Source organism: Microtus pennsylvanicus, chromosome 1, assembly GCF_037038515.1.
Source record: "Microtus pennsylvanicus isolate mMicPen1 chromosome 1, mMicPen1.hap1, whole genome shotgun sequence".
Lineage (NCBI taxonomy): Eukaryota > Metazoa > Chordata > Mammalia > Rodentia > Cricetidae > Microtus > Microtus pennsylvanicus.
Genome location: NC_134579.1, coordinates 116954195 through 116975028, shown reverse-complemented (window position 1 = coordinate 116975028; position 20834 = coordinate 116954195). Strand labels below are relative to the sequence as shown.

Below are 20834 nucleotides of genomic sequence, written 5' to 3'. Positions count from 1 at the left end.
GTGATGAGCCATGTAGAGTAGTACCCTGGCATACAAGAGGCTACTTTACTTGCCAGTAACACCATCATATGTCAGACATCTTCACAGGTGAAAAGAGAACACCTTTTACCTCCTAGGACATATTAGATACAAGAGCAAGGGATTCCAGTAGATCAGCTTCTGTTTCCTACCAAGAGAATGTGCATTAAACAGAAAACCTGGCTTCCTGCGGTGGATGCACAATAAAGAAAGGGTTTATCAGCCCAGCACTCGGCAGGCAGAGGCAAGTGGATCTCTATGAGTTCGAGGCCAGCTTGGTCTATAAGAGCTAGTTCTAGGACAGGCTCCAAAAGCTACAGAGAAACCCTGTCTCAAAAAACCGGGGGGGGGGTGTTCATCACATTTGGATTACAGAACCTTAAATCCACAATGACTGCACAGGAATCTTAAGAACCACTGATAGAGGGCTGGAGAGATGGCTCAGAGGTTAAGAGAACTGACTGCTGTTCCAGAGGTCCTGAGTTCAATTCCCAGCATCCACGTGGTAGCTCACACACATCTATAATGAGATCTGGTGCCCAGAACACTATATACATAATAAATAAATTTAAAAAAAAAAAGAACCACTGATAGAAGGATAAATTTATGGTTCCTTCAGAGGAACTGAAAGCCAATGTGGCCTCTGCAGTGTCCCCATGGCCCTTCCTAATGTATCCCTGATTCTCTCATTGTATCTGATATGCTTGCCTAGAAACTAGACAGCTTATGAGTCTATGACAAATGGAATGGGTAGACAAGACATGAGACTTCTCAACCTATCAACAGGGGTTGAGACATTTACCCTCTTCCTACCCAGGAAACTCTCAGGGCATGTTTATAAGGAGGACTCACCAAGAATACCTACTGCCCCTTTGTGAGGAGATCACTACTCTACAAAAGTGACCAGTGAGACCACATAGGTTACAAATTCATCAGCATCAGTAATTGTCATCTCAGCACATTGAATGTTGGGTGGTTTATTACTTGCCTTCCTAGAGAGTCCTGTAGAGAAGGAAAATAGCAAATATCTTTGTAAGAAAAATTGCCCGTATCAAGACAAGCAGAAACAATAAAGCCAATTTGACAGAGTCGTAAAGAGAATAAAATAACAGAAATCATGACAATGCTGACTTTAACAACATCTCCTGAGTTAAAAAAGAATGCTGATACCAGTTGTTGGTGAACAGATAGACTGGCACTTAACCAGGTGTCTGGGAGTATGATGCCTGGAGGGTCTAGGAGTAGAGGGTATCTAGCACTTCTATTTTGTGTATGTAAAAAAGAGGAGGCATGTGTGTTTCACAGTACATATGTACAAGTCAAGATATAGGAGTGGGTTCTACTGTGTGAGTCCTAGTTATTGAACATAGGTTGTCTCATTTGGCAGTAAACATCTTTATTTGCTGAGCCATCTTGCCAGTCAGTCCTTGTTTGTTTTTTGTTTGTTTCTCTGTGTAGCCTTGGCTGTCCTCGAACTCCCTCTGTAGACTAGGTTGACCTTGAGCTCAGAGAACCACCTACCTATACCTCCCAAGTGCTAAGATTAACCTCCACTGCCCGGCATCCTGTATATAGTTGTGCTTGTATTAGGTGTACTTACCTAGTATGAACAAAGCCTTGGATTCAGTCTCCTACACTGAAAAGAGAGATGAAGACATCCTATGTAGGAGTTGAAAGTGTTGAACTATAGCACAGGCAACAACTAAGGAGCTTCAGGCAGTATTTTGCCAAGACTACCATGTAGGAGCTGGGTTTGGTAATCCACATCTGTCATCCTAACATGTAGGAGGCTGAGACAGGCCAACCTGGACTACATTGCAAGTTCCAAGCCAGTTTAGATCACATCAGGAGACCTTGCCTCAAAAATAATACCAATAATGATGATGATAGCCCTGCCACCTAGTTTTACTTGTAGCTACATCAAAAAAAGACATGCACAAAAGTAGTAAGTATCATAATAAGGGTTGTGTTGACTTCTGTGTGATGAGGGGACAGGATGGAACTGCATACGGTGTCCAGTGGTCCTCTTTCTTGTCTCTCACAGGAAATGACATTTTAGAGTATTGCAGCTAACAAAGTTGAGTGCATGTATGAGTATTTGCTGTTTTAAGTTTGTAATAATTCACAATTAAAAGCATTTTGTTTTGTGGCAACTGAAAGTTGATAGCTGCTTTATTGGTAATGTGAAGACCAACTCATTCCTTGTACCGGCGTAAAATGAATGCAGACAGATTGTAAAAAATATATACAGCTTTAATGTAGAAATAGACTTACAGTACCACGGTTCCTGCGGAGAAACAGGAAGCAGAAAGGGCGGCTGGGCGCACGCCAGGCAGATTTATAGGTAAACATTCGCCCGAGGCGGACACGCCCCCTAAGACTGGGCTTAACCCTACATCTCCCCATTTTGTCTAAATAAGACAGAACTAAACCAAATACAACTATATACAATAATAACAAATAATAAACGTAACAGACAATATTGAGAACAAAAGTTTTGCTAGACATTCTATCTCAAGGAGTCTAAATATAGAGAGTAACTACAATTATATAATCTTCAACTTCGTCAAAGATCTGAGAAGGGAATAAATATTACTTAACAAACGAGAGATATCCAAAATGTGCAACAATTGACAGAGACAACTGACTACCTGGGCAATCACCCAAAGTCTCGTTTGCAATGTTGAGTCAACCAACTTTGGCTAAGGCCTAACATAACTGACATACCATTGTTAAAGGCAAGGAACTTTCTTAGAACTATCCTACCCTGTCTTGACAGGATAAGACAATCCTGTTTCATCCACTTAGGGATATTCTGTATCTTTGTCAGAAGTTGAGGTATGGGCTTTTCTTAACCCAAAGGCCAGTTCTGCCAAGAAGACAAGCTCCCAGTGGAGTGTCTTTGGTGCTCAATGTTATCTCGGGAGTAGAGTGGCGTTGCCAGGAGTAATTGTGTCTTGTTGGCACAGAATTCTAGGTTAGATTAAAGGCCATTTTCTACAGCTCTTCGAAGAGGCTGAAGATTATACTATCTATACTAAATATAATCTCTATGTATCTAAAAGACCCGAGTAACCTAAAAATAAATATGACAAACATATAATTCTCAATACCTATCTAACTTGAAGACTAAAAGAATAAACAACTGTGCAATATATGAAGACAATGATCTTCAACTGTAAACAATGTCATTACATATCAAATGTAAACAATGTTATTATATAAATAGTATCAGAGGTAGAAATGTACATTGTAATATGGTAGATGTATTAATACAATATAGACAAAGTTATAAGCATACTCTTATACAAAAATAGAGGTAGGAACACTCACATTCAATATTCAATATATCAATATACAGAAAACAGTACCAATACAATTTTCTAAAAACAGTAATTCACTAATACCAATCATCCCATCAAACCAGTTAATCCCCCCCCCCCTTTTTTTTGAATATACCCCTAATTCCATAAAATATCTCCCCATCCCCTCAACCCTAAACCAACCACTAAAAGATGTCCCTAACCCTGAGAGCAAACTCTGTTGGGAGAGGGGACGTAGTCCTCTAAGATTGCTTCTAGCTGACATGGGGGCGACGTTCTTCTTAGGGGATCCTGTGAAAGCAAATGATGGTAAAATTCCCAAATTAACCTTTGACCTAAGAAAATTGTAACTAGTCTCTGAGCGTTTTGAGAAGGTCCGGCCAGAGTGTTGTCAAAAATGTGCACCATTCGAAATTGTCTCGTGCAGTTGGTACCAAAAAACAGGTCTAATATTAGCGCTTAAAATATATATATTCATGACATCATAAAAACCAGATTGAGTTGATGTTGTGGGGCCCCATCTTCATCCTGGAAACTTCAAAGATTACTGTAGGAAAATTTGTTGCTTGTTATGGGAAGTTTAAACATTAACAACAAAGACATATACTGACATATAAAGAAAGACACAGATATGAGGAAAGACAAAGAAAGTTTATCAAGTATATAATTATTCTTATTCTGCCCCATTTCATAGCTCCTGACCTGAGACAGAAACTCTGAAATATCTCTTATCAACAGGCTTGGGATTGAAGAGGGACTGAGCCATAGTCCAACTCCAAAACCAGCTCTACATATTTATAAAGAAATGTTTAATAAGACATATATACATATATATAAAAATTTGATAATTACGGAATATGTCCATCCATCAGTAATACCCTACAATTCCTTAGAAAAGCATTGCATCTCCTTGTATCTTACCCAGGGAACATGTTTTAGTGAACATGTCTACTTGTTCGCATGTAAGAATAGTTGTAAACAGCCCTGAACAGTGGCTGCACACTAGAAACAGAGCAAACAGCAGCAGAGAATAATGTTCATTCAACTTCAGCCATTTTCTTTCTTTTTTCTTTGTTTTTTGTTTTTCAAGGGAAGGATTTCTCTGTGTAACAGCCCTGGCTGTCCTGAAACTCGCTTTGTAAACCACGCTGGCCTTGAACTCACAGAGATCTGCCTGTCTCTGTCTCCCAAGTGCTGGGACTAAAGGCATGCACAACCACCACCACCCAGCTTTCAGCCCTTTTCTTACTCAATTATTTGTAATAAATAGGTGATTTCATTGTGACATTTTCATACATATAACATACTTTGATCATATTAACCTGTCATTGCCCTCTTTTGTCCCTGTTTTAGTTACTTTTATATAGTTGTGATACGAATCATAACCAAGGTAACTTAAAAAAATCTTTAATTTGGGTTTACTATTTGAGAGAGTTAGAGTCCATGATGGCAGAGCAAAGGGATGGCAACAGAAATGGCCGAGACCTTGTATCTTGATCCCCTAGTAAGAGCAGAGAGAGTGATAACTGGGATTGGATATTCTTTTGAAACATCAAAACCATGCCTCTTCATCTTTTCCAAACAGTTACAACTGGGAACGAAGTACTCAAATATGAATCTATAGGGACCATTCTCATTCAGACCACCACAAACCTCCACTATTGTTCCTTTTCCCAAATAGGCTCCTTTGTACTTTAATGTCTTCTTTTTAAAATCTAGATGCTACATGTTGTTGAACGAAACATGCAGTATTTGTCTTTCTGTATTGTTTCTCTTAACATAATGTTTAGTCCCATCTATTTTCCTATAAAGGACATAATTTCATTTTTCTTTATGACTGAGTAAAACACTTAATGAAATAAGAATATAGTTAACTCCATGTATGTGTACCTCTGCCATATTTTCTTTTTCTGTTCATGTGTTTCTCTTCCCCCTTCTCCTTATACTTTGTTCTGTTTTATATTTCTCAGGATGGAACCAAGTCCTACATAGGATAAGCAAATAGTCTACCAGTAAGCTACTCCCCTAGCTCCTAACCTTAGTGTTTTAATATGATAAAGTATTAGTTAATCCTTCATTGTTATAAAGAACACATACACGCTATCAATGTGTACAGTCTTTGTTCCATGTACATTTGATAAGAGTTATAGCAGGATTTGTATTATTTATGATTATGTTTATGTTTGTTTCCCTAACATAGGGCCATTCCTCTTGCCATTTTCCAAGCAGAGCCTACAGTGAGGAAACATTTTCTCCGGAAATGGCTAAAGAGTTCATCACTTCAAGACTTTGATATTCGCACAGTGAGTGCCAATTATTTTATTAGTGGGGAGGTACACATGTGAAGATCAGAGGATAACTTAACAGGAATTGATTCTTTCATCATGTGGGTGCCAGAAATCTAAGGTCATGAGACAAGTGTCTATGTCTGCTGAATCATATTGATACATTTTTGTACTCTTAAAAGTTTAGAAAAAAAGCTTGTCAGAGCAGAATGTACCTGACTTGTATCATATGACTCAATTAGAGCTTTACTTAGGACTTCCTCTTTTCTGACATGTGATAGGTAGGGAAACAGCACTCAGAGCAGTGGTTACCAACTTGTGGGTCAAGATCCCTTGAGAGGGTCAAATGACCCTTTCATGTGGGTCTCCTGAGATCATTGGAAAATACAGATGTTTACATTATGATTCATAACAGTAGCAGAATTACAGTTACAAAGCAGCAATGAGAATAATTTCATGCTTGGAGATCACCACAACATGAGGAATTATATTAAAGGGTCACAACAGCAAGATTGAGAACCACTGGACTAGACCATCAGGAAGCTAATGCTAGAGAATCCCTTAAACTGCTCTCAGATGGAATATAACTGAGGTACTATCTTAACCATCCACTATTTCATGATTCTATAGTTTCATTAAACTCGCTACCAAGTTTCTACCTCTAAAATGAGCATGAAGTTTCTAGAAGATGAAGTGAAACACACACATTTAGTAATTCTTAGCATATAACAATGTAGAAAATTGCTACTTCTCATGTTTTGTGCATGTAGATTCTGGACTGGGACTACTACATAGAGCGGCTAGGGAGTGCCATCCAGAAAATCATCACCATTCCTGCAGCCCTCCAGCAGGTGAGATAAGAGCCAGGGATTCCCACCCCCCACCTAGTCACCAGTAGACCCACATGAGACTCCTTCCTGGTTATATAATCCTCATTCAGGTGAAGAACCCAGTTCCACGTGTCAAACACCCAGACTGGCTGCATAAAAAACTGCTAGAAAAGAATGATATCTACAAGCAAAAGAAGATCAGTGAACTGTTTGTCCTTGAAGGAAAGAGACAGGTAACACACAGGACATAATGTTACAAATGTCTGCAAGCTGCTATGCATAAATTTTCCTTGTTTTGTTTTTGACACAGAGTCTCTCTGTGGTCCTAAAACTTCCTATTTATGAGAGGCTAGCCTTGGACTCACAGAGGTCCTGCCCCTGTATGTGCCACCCTGCCTGGCCCATAATTTCCCAATGCCACCTGTCAAGAAACTTTATCACTAAAAGTGTGCATTGTGGTACTTTACTCATTAGTGCCCTCTAGTGTCATTTTATATAACTGGAAGCAGATTGTGAGTCATCAGGTGTATATGAAGAACTCATATGCAAATGTAAGGTATGCAAATTAGGCCTAAACTGGATTACTACTGTAGACTTCAGTTTTCTCAATCAAAATGAAATTTCCTGGAGACACTGAAGACTGCACAATGAAAGTATGAGTAAGAAGTTGGAGATACTCATGCTCATCTGATAAGAACCCTTCCTGCTCGTCACAGGATGCAAGTGCCATTCACAGTACTCATATCTGGTGGTGGCTTACACCTGCCTCAAGTCTAGCTCCAGGGAATCCAGCACCCTTTTCTGGCTTCTGCAGACCCCTGTACTTCATGGCATACATTTACACAGACATATACACAGAAATAAAAATCTTTAAAAAAAAATAGTATAGCTAAAATTAGAAATGGAAAAATATTTTTTTTTAAAGTCTTTCAAGACAGGCTTTCTCTGTGTAGCTCTGGCTGTCCTGGAACTCACTCTTGTAGACCAGGATGGCCTTGAAGTCACAAAGATCTGCCTACCTCTGCCTACTGAGTGCTAAGATTAAAGGCATGTACCACTACCGCCTGGTGGAAAAAGAATTTTTAGAACAATTTTATGTGTATGGTATTTTTGTTTGCATATATATCTGTGAGGTACTAGGCATATGCCTAGTGCCACGGAGGCAAGAAGAAGGTGTTGGATTCCCTGAAATTGGAGTTAACACATGATTGTAAGCCAACCTGGTAATTGAACCTAGGTCCTCTAGAAAAGCAGTCAGTGCTCTTAACTGCTGAGCCATCAGCCTAGGAAAAATTTTGTGGGTCGAAAATTAGAAGTGTAACTAGTTATGATGTCTTATACCTATAGTCCTAGGAGCTGGGAAGCGGAGAGAGGAAAGTGGATATGAGTTCTAAGGCCAGGCTGGAATACAGCATGATACACTCTTATCTCAAAACAAAAGTAAAAGTAAGTTATAAGCCAGAATGTTATAGAGACTCAGTAATAAACAAATCTTGAAATAGATTTTTGTTGCGGGGGAGGGGGGCAGGATTTCTCTGTTATAGCCCTGACTGTCCTGGAGCTCCCATTGTAGACCAGATTGGCTTCAGACTCAGAGATCTGCCTCTTGAGTGCTAGGATTAAAGTCATATACCACCATTCTGGCTTATATTACTTTTTTAGGCAAGGCCTTAGACCAGACTGGTCTTTAATCCTCTGTGTAACAGAGGCTGGCCTTAAGCTCCCAGTCCTCTTACCCCAACTTCCTGGGAGCTGAAATTACAAGCATGTGTCTACATGCCCAGTTTAGATTTCAAAGCTTTAACAGTGTGACATTTGCAAAAGCTGTACCTAAAAAGTATATATACTAACTAAATGTTTGCAAAAAGAAGCTGATCTAGGGCTAGGAGATAGCTCAGCATGAGAGTGCTTATCTGTTGTGCACAAGGCCTTGCATTCAGTCCCCAATACACTCAAGTACACGCACACACACAAATACACACACATTTTTAAAAAGAAAGAAAACTCAGCCAGATGTAGTGGTTTATGTTTTTCATTCCAACACTTGGAAGTCAAAGGATCTCTGAGTTTGGGGTTGGCTTGGTAATTCAGGCCAGTGAGAGCTCCATAGTGAGATCATGTTGTTGCTCAGTAATTAGGGGCTAGAGAGATGGCTCAACATGTCAGAGCATTGGCTGCTTGCTTAGATTGTTTACATTAGTGATTAACTCCAGGTCACCAATAATGCTTTGGTGTTGAATTAAGGAAAGAAATAAAAGCACTTCCCCTTGGAGTTATTTAACCAAGAACTAATTCATATTTGAAGTCTCTACTTCATACTCCCTGTTGTATGAGTCTGAATCTATGCCAGCTTAAAGTCTGTCTTATGAATTTGTCCCTTTTGTCTGTCTCTCTTTGTGTATATCTGTTTCTGTCTGTTCGTCTGTTTGAATGGTATCTGTCTCTGTGAATCTGTCCCTAACAAAAGGGCTTTTTGCTGTGTTTATTAAACAGAGTAGAAAGCATCACATGGGGAAGGAATGACTTCACAGAACTCTTTAACAGTTTTACAAGACTCTAACTAACCCAGATAACAAACATCGTTGTTTTCTAGCCAGTATTCAAAAATGGATGCTTTCAGCCTTTGTGGTAGATTTTAGGAAGTTGCTTATACTTCTGTATTTGCTGTTTTCAGCAAATGATACATGTGCATTATCTGGGTCAGGGACATGGAAGAGTACCTGACTTAAGATTATAGCTATGCATTAGCTTAAGTTATAAAAGTTGGTTACATGGGAAATTCAAGGCAACTAAGGTTGTTACATTGTTGTCTTAAAAGCAGGATCAACAGTTTGAGTACACAGTAGGCTAGCAGTTTTGTTCTAATTAATCTTAAGGTATTTTACTGATTTTGGCTGTGAAGTCCAGCAAAAGTTCCAGTCTTTTAAAATATAAGGTATTTTCACAGTACTATATTGCCTCAGCTGCTCTTCCAGGGGATCTGGTTCAAGTTCCAACATCAACATGGCAGCTCACAACCATCCGTAACTCCAGTCTAAGTGATCCATCACCTGGCCTCCATAGGCACCAAGCACACATGTGGTACAGACATGCATGCAGACTAAATACTAATGAAATAATAATAATTAAAAGTAATAAGTTTTTAATTTAAAAATAATATTTTAAGAGCACTAAGCTAATTTTGGTGTTGTAGACCTCTAATTACAGCTACTGAGGAGGCTGAGACATAAAGATCCTGAGTTCAAAGCCTACCTAGGCTATAGAGTACCGTCCTGTCAAAAATGAAAAAAACCACTAAAACAATTCTGGCACGTCAGTGGTGGCGCATGCCTTTAATCCCACTACTCAGTAGGCAGAGGCAGGCAGATCTCTGTGAGTTCAAGGCCAGCCTGGTCTACAAGAGCTAGTTCCGGATAGGCTCCAAAGCTACAGAGAAACCCTGTCTCGAAAACACACACAAAATTCTATCTTGGGAAACACTCGGTTTGCGTAAGTGCCCTCTTCTTTTCTCCTTTAATACTTATGCTTAAATTAACTATGCTAAAACCTGTTTTAACTCAAAACAACCTTGTTAAAAGGACTCACCAATATACACGTTTTTGAAAGAATTACCATTCTCTGATAAACAGTTGGGAAACTTAAAGCTTCTTTTGGAGAATTAAGACAAATAATCTAATTTCAGTGCTTCTAGACAAAGACAGACATATCTTTAGACGTTCTAGGCCTGCTTGGTCTACGTAGAGAGTTTCAGGCTAGCCAGTGCTACATAGTGAGACCCCTTTTTGTTAAACTTACGTTAGTCTGTTAACAGCCGATTTCAGCAGATGTGTTAGAATTATGTGACTTCTGTGATGGGATTTGCCAGATTAAGATTCTGAATTAATAAATCTTGGTTGTGTCTTCCCAGATTGTGATGGCCCAGACTTCAGAAAACAATCTGAGTGGTGTCTGCACTCCAGACATCGAGGACCTTGGACTCACAAAGCCATACCACAGTGCAATCCCAGTTGCTACTAAGAGGAAGCGAGCCTGGGAAAGCCAAGAGGAATCTCAGGATATTGCACTAACTGTGCCCTGGCAAGAGGTCTTGGGGCAGCCTCCCTCCCTCGGAACCACCCAAGTAAGAAGCAAGGAAGCCAGAAAGAACATGGGGAAAGGTGCTATGGTACTCTGTCTCCTAGAGGTCTGCTACATAGTGCAGGAATCCTAAGGCAAATCCTGTCTGTGGAACAAGTTGCAGAAATACCTGAGTGTTAGCATTTGAATCCCCTGAAATTTAGGAATAAAAAGACTGTTGGAGAAAGGTGTTGGTGGACAACGTGTTAGCAATCTTTCATTACTATCTGTTCCAGGAAGAGTGGTTGGTCTGGCTCAGGTTCCACAAGAAAAAGTGGCAGCTGCAGGCCCAACAGCGCCTGGCCCGCAGAAAGAAGCAACGTCTAGAGTCAACAGATGTGCCAAGGCTTGGGGCTGTCCGAGAGGGACCTGCCTCGGGTCTGGGGAACTTTTTACGACGAACTGCCCGCAACATTCTGGACCTTCCTTGGCAAATTGTACAGGTGTGGGCCTTCACTCATGGGAGTGGCAAGATGTTGAGAGTAGTCCTTCATGAGCTCAAAGGAGGGAGTGTGCAGCCAGTCCTGCAATATAGGATGAGAGATAAGAAAGGCCTTGAACTTCCTGCCTATCCCTATCACAGGGGTCCTGTATCTAGGGAGGTGTGGATGAGGCTGGAGGCTCCTTGGGAGATGACCTGTTCACAGGTGTCAGTATGTTATGTGATTATGTGCTATGTATTCTGCATTTCCTCTCAGATCAGTGAAACCAACCAAGCTGGTCTCTTCAGGCTATGGGCCATCATTGGCAGTGACTTGCACTGCATCAAGCTGAGCATCTCTCGAATATTCTATGTGAACCAGCGGATAGCCAAAACAGAGGAAGGGCCTTCATATCGCAAGGTAGGGAGACCCCTGGTTTTGCTGTTCCCCTCTAAGGGGACTCCACACAAAGAATTGGTTAAGAGCATGGACTTTACAGACCTAAGAGCTGGTGAGCCATGTAGCCTTATCTTCACCTCCTAAGTACTTTATTGATACTGGACATGGTTTCATGTCTATGAATGTTCAGGAACAGGGACTGCTGCTGTCCGTCAACCTGATGAGCAGGGGAGGATTGAATAGAAGTTGCAAATAGTTTTTGTAAGTATTGTTGTAGTTACCAGCATTATTGGGATATAAGTTCATCTACCATATAGCCTATTCATTGGAATAATATAATTCAGTGGTTTTTAGTGAATTCGTAGTAATGACTATAGTCAAAAGTTCAGTCTTCATTATCTCCAAAAGAAGCCTGTACTTCTCAAATGATCTATCCTTTCCTACAGCAGGCAACCAACCACTAGCCCACTTTCTGCTAATTCACAACATCTCAGATACGTAATCACACTTTAGGTTCTTTGCAGAGACTCTTAGACTTAGAAGATTTTGAGGAAGCTCTCTTAATGTGACATCCTAGTTGAAATGTCTCACTTGACTCAGTACGTTAACTCAGTCCAAAGCTGGTTTATGATGCTGTCTGCTCACAGTTGAACATTAACTATATACAAGGAAGACATGAATGAGGTACATAGTTGTAGGTGGAAAATTTGAGGCCTGATTTCAGCTCATTGACTTGGTGGAATGTAAACCTAAAAAGTGGGCAGGGGCCGGGCGATGGTGGCACACGTCTTTAATCCCAGCACTCCAGGAGGCAGAGGTGGGCGGATCTCTATGAGTTCGAGGCCAGCCTCGTCTACAGAGCAAACTCCAGGACAGACTCCAAGGCTTCAAAGAAACCCTGTCCAATAAATAAATAAATTGAAAAGAAAGAAATGAAAGTGGGCAGGGTTTATCAGGATAATAGACACAGGAGACTAATGGGTTTCCATACATATAGAGCTGTGTATGGTGATTGTGTTGGGGAGTTTCTGCAATAGGGAACTTTTCCTTTGTGGTTATCTGCTCCCCTCTGGAGATCCTCAGTGTTTTACTGTGCATAGGTATTTGGTGATGACTGTCACCTCTTGGGGGTTTCAGGATGGAGGTTCTCTACCCTTCCCTTTCTGTGTAAAAACTTGGTATATCAGTTAGAATTGTTTTCAGGATGGAAGTATTCATTGTTTGAGACAGGCTGGCCTTGAGTTTGCTATAAAACTGAGGCTGGCCTTCAATTCATGATCCTCCTGCCTCCATCTGTCAAATGCTTATAGGCCCCTGTTACTTACTTAGCTCACGAATTATGTTTTTGTAGATGCTATAGATCAAACCTAGGGTGAATTGCTAGACCCACACTCTATTCCCCCCACCCACCCAACTCCAAGCACAGAGGTAAACTAGTTTTTTCCTTAAAATGTTTACTATTTTGCCCTTACATTATATTGTTTCCAAGGTAAGTAAATTTTTTTCTTTTCTTTTTTAATGATTTAAAAGTTTTCCAGGGCTAGAGATGGCTCAGTGATTAAAAGCAATGGATGCTCTTCAGGGGACTTTGGTTCACTTCCCAGCACCCACATGGCAGCTCACAACTGTCTGTAACTCCAGTTAGAGAGGATCTGTCACCCTCACACAGGCATACGTGCAGTCAGAACACCAATGCATATAAAACGGATGGATGGATGGATGGATGAACAGACAGGTAGATAGATTAATTTCTATGAACCTAGGTGGAATGGTCCTTGCGTGTTATCTCAACACTCGGGCAAGAGGATCTTAAGTTCAAGGTCACTCTAGGTTACATAGCAAGACTCTTATCTCAAAGGCAAATAATTAAAAAAAAATGTTACTGTGATGTGAACTTGGGAATATATATATATATAGTTTTTTCTTTAAGCTTTATTTGTTTGTATATATGAGTGCTCTATCTGCATGTGCCAGAAGAGGGCATCAGAGCCCACTATAGATAGTTGTTAACCACTATGTGGTTGGTGGGAATTGAACTCAGGACCTCTGGAAGAGCAGCCGGTGCTCTTAACTACTGATCTATCTCTCCAGCCCCTTTTATTTAGTATCTTACAATCAGTTACTGCCTGCATTCCCTAATGCACGTAAATAATATAGTAAATATATCTACCTGAATCACTCTCACCACCATCCAGGTAGACATTACCACCTTCCTAGAGCATACTTGTCCACCTCACCATACTGCTAGTGTGTGAGGTACACATTTATATAACTATAGATGCATTTGACCTATTAGAGCTTCATGTCAGTGTGTCATTCCATAGATGCTATAATTATCTTTCTGGGCTGATGGTATCTTATATTAGTCCAGATGTTGTTTACATCAGTATAAATGTATTAAGATGTAAACTTCAGGGGCTGGAGAGATGGCTCAGAAGTTAAGAGCACTTGAGGAAGCCAAGAGTCAGCATCAGGTATCTTCCTTAATCACTTTCCACTTGAACCTAAAGACCATCTGACTGGCAATCCCTAGGATTTCCTGTCTCCAGCTCTCTAGCACTGGAATTGCAGACATGCACCCTTGCTCCATGTTTTTTATATGGTGATAGGGATCCAAATTCAGGTTCTCGTACTTATACAGGGAGCGCTTTACCAATTAGGCCATTTCCCCAGCCTCCTGTGGAGATTTTGTTGTTTTATTGAAATAGTTTTATTACATAGGCTGATCTTATTCTCAACTGGCTTTCCTCAGCCTCTCTGCTGGGTTACAGGTATATGAGCCATCCTGTCTGACTGACTCAAGGTGGGGCAAAGCTGCCGATGCCATAAAACTGTTATTAGTTGTGATGTGTGAGTCATCCCAGGGCTGAAATTTGATGGTTCTCTTCTCCCTTGAGAATTACTCATTTTTCCCTGGTTCTTATTATCAAGAAACGTAATCCACAGTGAACACTTGACATTTGATACTGTGAAACTTTGGGCATTTATATGGGAAAAAAAAATCCTTGAACTGGTGAAATGGCTCAGTGAGTAAAAGGGTTTTTTACAAGCCTCCCTGAGCCCACATGGTAGGAGAGAACTAACTCCTTCAAGTTCTTGTCTTCTGAACTCACTATACATACACGCACACACCCAGTCAATAAATAAATTTTTTTAATTGTTTAATTCTTTAGAGAATGTTGAGGCAGCCAATCCAGTTAATTTGGGTCCCAAGTTCAGTCTTGCCTTCTTTGTATAAAGGTTCCATTGTCAGTTCAGTTTTCAAGTCCTTTGCGTTCTTCTGACCATGTCTATATGTACTTGCAGCTTGGAGTGAGACTAGGGTTTGAGTTGGCTTATGAAGATTCATGAACAGTGTATCACCTCTCCATGATCCATACATGTACCCAGTACACAAAACAAATAAATAGTTTTCTGGCCAGAAAAGTATAGTTTTCTGAGTTTTAGGTAACTACAACCTCCAATTCATAAAATGAGAGATCTAAGAATAATTACCTGGGAGCCCGTCCTCCAGACAAGTATTGATGATACATGATGCCTCAACTGTAAAGTATTCGTGATTTTCCAGACACCTCAGGTTGCTCTTTTAGATTATGCCTTTGTCTTTTAATTGTAATCCTTGAAGCAAGTGAACTGAAAACCCTGGGAGTTGGTCAGGGGTTCACTGTATAGGATGTGGCAGGCTCATCACCACTTTGTCTACCAGGTGAATCGGGCTCTTCCTCGTTCCAACATGGTCTACAATCTCTATGAGTATTCAGTACCAGAGGACATGTACCAAGAACATATCAACGAGATCAACACTGAGTTGTCAGCACCCGACATTGAGGGCGTATATGAAACTCAGGTGATTATCTTCCTGGCTAGTGACCACTTGGATGATAAGAAGAGAGATTCCACAGGAATGGGCATGGGTTGGGAAAGCCCCATAGGAAAGTGATTCTCAGCAGCATGTCTACCTAAGGTGGCTTCTTTTGAATGAAGACAGGCTGTGCTGGGGTATGTGGCCTCAGATTGAGCTGTGGTGCTAGCGTCTTCCATTTGGCCCAACACAATACCCACTCTTCCAGGTCCCATTGTTATTCCGGGCCCTTGTACAGCTGGGCTGTGTGTGTGTAGTCAACAAACAGCTGGTAAGGCACCTTTCAGGCTGGGAAGCTGAAACCTTTGCCCTCGAGCACCTAGAAATGCGCTCACTAGCCCAGTTCAGCTACTTGGAACCAGGTATGGCCCTACCAACAGCCCTATCACCTGCCCCGTATCCCTTGCATCTCAGGCAATGAATTTACTTTTTTCTACAGGGAGTATCCGCCACATCTACCTGTACCACTATTCACAGGGCCACAAGGCACTCTTTGGGGTCTTTATCCCCTCTCAGAGAAGAGCATCTGTGTTTGTGTTGGATACTGTGAGTCCTTTGGCACGGTACATGAAAATATGTGGGTAAGACAGGATATGGGGAAGAAAGACACTCTCCTCTTGCCATTCAATTAGAAATAGAAAGGCAGGCTGGGCAGTGGTTGCACACTCCTTTAATCCCAGCACTTGGGAAGCCGAGGCAGTTGGATCTCTGAGTTCAAGGACAGCCAGGGCTACACAGAGAAACCTTGTCTCAAAAAAAAAGAAAGCCGGGCGGTGGTGGTGCACGCCTTTAATCCCAGCACTCCGGAGGCAGAGGTAGGTGAATCTCTGTGAGTTCGAGGCCAGCCTGGTCTACAAGAGCTAGTTCCAGGACAACCTCTAAAGCTACAGAGAAACCCTGTCTCGAAAAACCAAAAAAAAAAAAAGAAAAAAGAAAAAAAAAGAAAGAAAGAAATAGACATGACTACCCAGCTTCACAGAACACAAGTGCATGTATATATATAGTAGGCCTAAAAGTTGGTGTTTGCCTAGGTACGCAGCAACCAAATGCCCAACCTCAGTGCCCTGTACTCAGCAGAACATAGCCTACTGCTGGAGAAGGTGGGCCCCAAGCTCCTGCCTCCCCCGAAACACACCTTTGAAGTTCGTGCTGAAACCAACTTGAAAACCATCTGCAGAGCCATCCTACGCTTCCTGCTTGCCTACAAGGTAAGAAAAGTTGGGATCCAATGGTGGAACTCTCCTATCCCAAGGCTTTGTCCACTTAGCCCTTTCTGCCTTCTGTTCAACTCAGGAAGAGCGCCGGGGACCCACACTCATCGCTGTTCAGTCTAACTGGGAGCTATGTAGACTGGCCAGTGAGATTCCTATCTTAGAGGAGTTCCCACTAGTGCCTGTCCGAGTGACGGACAAGATCAGTTATGGAGTTCTGGACTGGCAACGCCACGGAGCCCGCCGAATGATCCGACACTACCTCAATTTAGACACTTGCCTTTCACAGGCCTTCGAAATGAGCAGGTGAGGAATAGGGTATAGCTCAGTAGTAGAACTTAGCTAAAAATGTGATTCCCAGTGCCACACAAACAAGAAGAGAGATAAGGAAGTGAGGCTATACCCTGGGTGCCTACAGTGTGTGACCCTGTGAGTGGTCCCAAAATGATGCTAGTGTACTTGGGACTGAACCTGTACCTCTGTACAGGTATTTCCACATCCCTGTTGGGAACTTACCAGAAGACATTTCCACCTTTGGCTCCGACCTCTTTTTTGCACGCCACCTCCAGCGCCACAACCACCTGCTTTGGCTGTCCCCTACCTCTCGACCTGACCTGGGTGGGAAGGAAGCTGATGACAACCGCCTTGTTATGGAGTTTGATGACCGAGCCACTGTGGAGATCAATAATTCTGGCTGTTACTCTACTGGTGAGTGAGAGAAGGGGGCACTTCCATCCCGCCATCTAATGACTCCCTATCACATGGGGCTCAGTCCTCAACCATCTAGAATAAGCCCAAAGGCAAGTCTTAAGAAATGGATACCGGCAAGTCAGATATTGGTCAGAGATCATGTGACATGCCTGACATCACTAGGCAGCACTGACCAGCTCAGGCCTGGGAGATGATCCCAGTGCTGGCAAGGGTACATGGACAACTGTGTTTTCCTGCAGTGTGCGTGGAGCTGGACATTCAAAATCTGGCCGTCAACACCATCCTCCAGTCCCACCATATCAATGACATGGAGGGAGCTGGCAGCATGGGCATCAGCTTCGATGTGATCCAGCAGGCCTCCCTAGAAGACATGGTCACAGGCAATCAAGCTGCCAGTGCCCCAGCCAGCTATGATGAGACAGCCCTCTGTTCTAGTACCTTCAGGTATCTACTCTCATATAATGTGCTATCTTCTTAGACAAGACAACAAGGAGATGGCAACCTCTACTTTAGAATGCTAAAGCCAAAGTCAGCAATACATTTTTTTTATATTTTGACAGGGTCTCTCTATGTAGCTCTGAATGGCCTGGAACTCAATATATAGACTAGGCTTGGCCTCAAATTTATAGAGATTCACATATCTCTGCCTTCCAAGTGCTGGGATTAAAGGCATGTACCACACATCTACCCTTTTTTAATTATTATTTTATTATTTCAATTTGTGTGTGTGCGCGCGCACACATGTGTGCATGAATATAGGTGCCCACAGAGGCCAAAGGAGTTAGATACCCTAGAACTAGAGTTACAGGAAGTTGTAGGTATTGGAAATTGAACTTCAGTTCATGCTCTTAACTGTTGTGCAAACTTCAGCATTAGAATCAGCATTCCTGAGATGTCTTTTCCTTGCTACATAATGCAATCCAGGGTCCCTGAGCATACCCTGCCTAGTTATTAGTAGACAGTACAAGTGCTACCATCTGACCTTTTGAGGATAAAAGCTTCTCTCGTGAAGAACTTTTTGATACATAATTGCTTTCAGTATAATCAAAGGAGTATCTGCAAGAAATTCCCAGGGCACCCAGTCATAGTAGCCAGAATCATCTGTCAGAGGTATGATCAGTCCTGGCTCCTAGTGATGGAATAGTGTATTGTTCCTTTGTGCCATAAACACAGAGCACTTTCACTCTGCCCATATTCCTTTATCCCTGCAAAGTGGTGCAGTCTCCAGCCATGCTAGAGATGGCAAAGCCAAAGTCAGAAGGGCTGAGGTCATGATGTGTTACTGTGGATGAGTATGGGGTAGTCATTTCATGTCTCTGCTTCTAGAACACATATTTCATCCTTTTTGCCTCCAAATGAAAGGAAAAAGGGAATTTGCTAAAGTAATAAGAAGACTAGGAGGGCTTGGAGCTGAGAGCAGACTTGTGGCAAAAAAAAGTGTTTCAACCCTGAGCAGCACACGTGGCAGAGACTACGAGTTGAGAAAAGTGAACATTTGTACAGGAAGCCATAAAAGTGACCACAGCATCCTATCTCTGATACTTTGTGGCTCATGTCCAGTCTGTGTTACCTGAGTGTTGCATTGGCCCCAGGAGCCTCCCCTGTGTCTCACTGATGTCTAGAAAACCCAATTTGGGCCAGTCCCTGGTTCTTTACATGGAAGGCACATAACCAGCTCTGTGGCTCTTCGTTCCTACTCTTCTGACAGTGAAACCCCACCCCACCTCAAAAAAAATAAAGCATACACTGCTATTGTAGAAGACATGAGTTCAGTTCCCAAAATTCTTGCTGAGTAGTTCATAACTACTGTAAATCTAGCTCCAGTGTATCTGATACCTTCTGGTTTCTGTGGATATCTGTACTTACTGCACGTTCTCTCACAGCTGCATGTAGGTTTTTTAAAAATTAAAAATGAGTCTTAAGAAGGACAAAGGTGTCTTCTTGTCCAGGTGTGGTGAGCAAGATAGGGAGTTATGTGGAGGGAAGTGGTAAGGAGGTGAAACTCACACATTATGGAACCAGGGAATGAAATTAGACAATGGGAATTATGAGCTGGGACAGTGATGCCAGCAGCAGCATGTAGTATGGATCTTCATCCTTTGCCATCTTTCAGAATCCTGAAGAGCATGGTAGTTGGCTGGGTAAAGGAGATCACACAGTACCACAACATCTATGCCGACAACCAGGTTATGCACTTCTACCGCTGGCTCCAGTCACCATGCTCTCTGCTCCATGACCCAGCCTTGCACCGGACACTACACAATATGATGAAGAAACTCTTCTTGCAGTGAGTGCTTCACCTCGGGCTATGGGCTGAGGGGCACAAGCCAAGTAAGTGCCTTTGGGAAGCATAAATCCCAGGACAGACTTAGGTGCTATTGTGGCTTTGTGCACTCATCTTTTCAGAAAGCTATGTAAAGCATCATGGTACTACTTCCTTTTTATATTAATATGTTCTCATGCACCTTGTTTGTTTTAGTAATGCACCTTAACTGAGTGTAATGGTCCACGCCTTTAACCCCAGCAGTTGGGCAGAGACAGGTGCATCTCTATGAGTTCAAGGCCAGACTGGTCTACATAGTGATTACCAGGCCAGCCAGGACTAATGGTGAGACCCTATCTCAAAAACAAAAGAAAACACTTTAAACACTAAGTGTGAATGTATCATACTAATGGACAGTCAGCTATGTCTAGTGTTGTGATATTAGAAGTAATAAGTGCTGGAGATATGGCTCCAGCAAGTGATTAGGTGCACTTGCTGCTCTTGCAAAGGACTTGGGTTCATTTCCCAGCATCCAGTTCCAAGAGATCTGACACTCTCTACTGGGCTTCTTTGGCCTTTGCTGACACTGCACACATGCAGTATATTTAACATACATGCAAGGAAAATACTCATAAAAATAAATCTAAAAATGACTAAGATTAAGAGAGATTGTGAAGTTAAGTGGACAGAGAGGTGGGGGGAGCTATGAAGAGCTGGGGGAAGGAAAAGAGTATTAAAATACATTGTAGGAAATTCTTTTGTTTTGTTTTGTTTTGGTTTGGTTTTGATTTTGATTTTTCGATGCAGTGTCTCTGTAGCCCCAGCTGTCCTGGGAACTCACTCTGTAGGGCCAGGCTGGCCTCAAACTCACAGATCCACCTGCCTCTCAAGTGCTGGGATTAAAGCCATGTGCCGCCACCACCAGGCTCACAATCAGGGAGAGAGGGAAAGAGGGATGGGAGAGAAGGAAAGGGAAGGGAAGGGGGGAAAACCATGAATAAAGGTCATATAAGTAGCTCTCTGTTACCTTTGTTTCTGCTATCTTTCTGCCATGCTGGATATAACCAGACTCCCATCTAAAATCAAGGGAGGGAATCTTGCTCTGCCATGGTGGATGCACCTGTAGTCACAGCTACTCAGGAGGCTAAGGCATGAGGATTGCCTGAGTCCTAAAGTTCAGTGTCAGTGGAGCCAGACCTCATCTGTTTTTGTATTTTAATGTGTATGATTTAACAGGTCTTTCTTTGGACTGCCAGCTCTCTAATAATGACCTGGAAACTTTAATTAATTTTGAAGCTTGGCTTGTACCCAACTAACTCTTAAGCCTTAAACTAACCAGTTTATATTAATCTGCATTCTGCCACATGACTTGTTACTTCTTCTCAGTACTGTTC

General features: G+C 41.9%; 1 protein-coding gene across 2 annotated transcripts in view; it reads left to right on the top strand.

Annotated features, from left to right (window-relative positions):
* Positions 1 to 20834, top strand: part of Pole (DNA polymerase epsilon, catalytic subunit) — a 56699-nt gene that overhangs the window by 27800 nt on the left and 8065 nt on the right. For both annotated transcript variants that reach the window (XM_075980975.1, XM_075980964.1), the window contains exons 27-40: positions 5542 to 5644; positions 6397 to 6477; positions 6567 to 6689; positions 10364 to 10576; positions 10809 to 11015; positions 11271 to 11414; positions 15100 to 15240; positions 15464 to 15617; positions 15695 to 15801; positions 16287 to 16463; positions 16549 to 16772; positions 16954 to 17174; positions 17417 to 17621; positions 19291 to 19464. In XM_075980975.1, the coding sequence (XP_075837090.1) occupies positions 5542 to 5644; positions 6397 to 6477; positions 6567 to 6689; positions 10364 to 10576; positions 10809 to 11015; positions 11271 to 11414; positions 15100 to 15240; positions 15464 to 15617; positions 15695 to 15801; positions 16287 to 16463; positions 16549 to 16772; positions 16954 to 17174; positions 17417 to 17621; positions 19291 to 19464 (2274 nt within the window). The remainder of the gene's footprint in view (positions 1 to 5541; positions 5645 to 6396; positions 6478 to 6566; positions 6690 to 10363; positions 10577 to 10808; positions 11016 to 11270; positions 11415 to 15099; positions 15241 to 15463; positions 15618 to 15694; positions 15802 to 16286; positions 16464 to 16548; positions 16773 to 16953; positions 17175 to 17416; positions 17622 to 19290; positions 19465 to 20834) is intronic.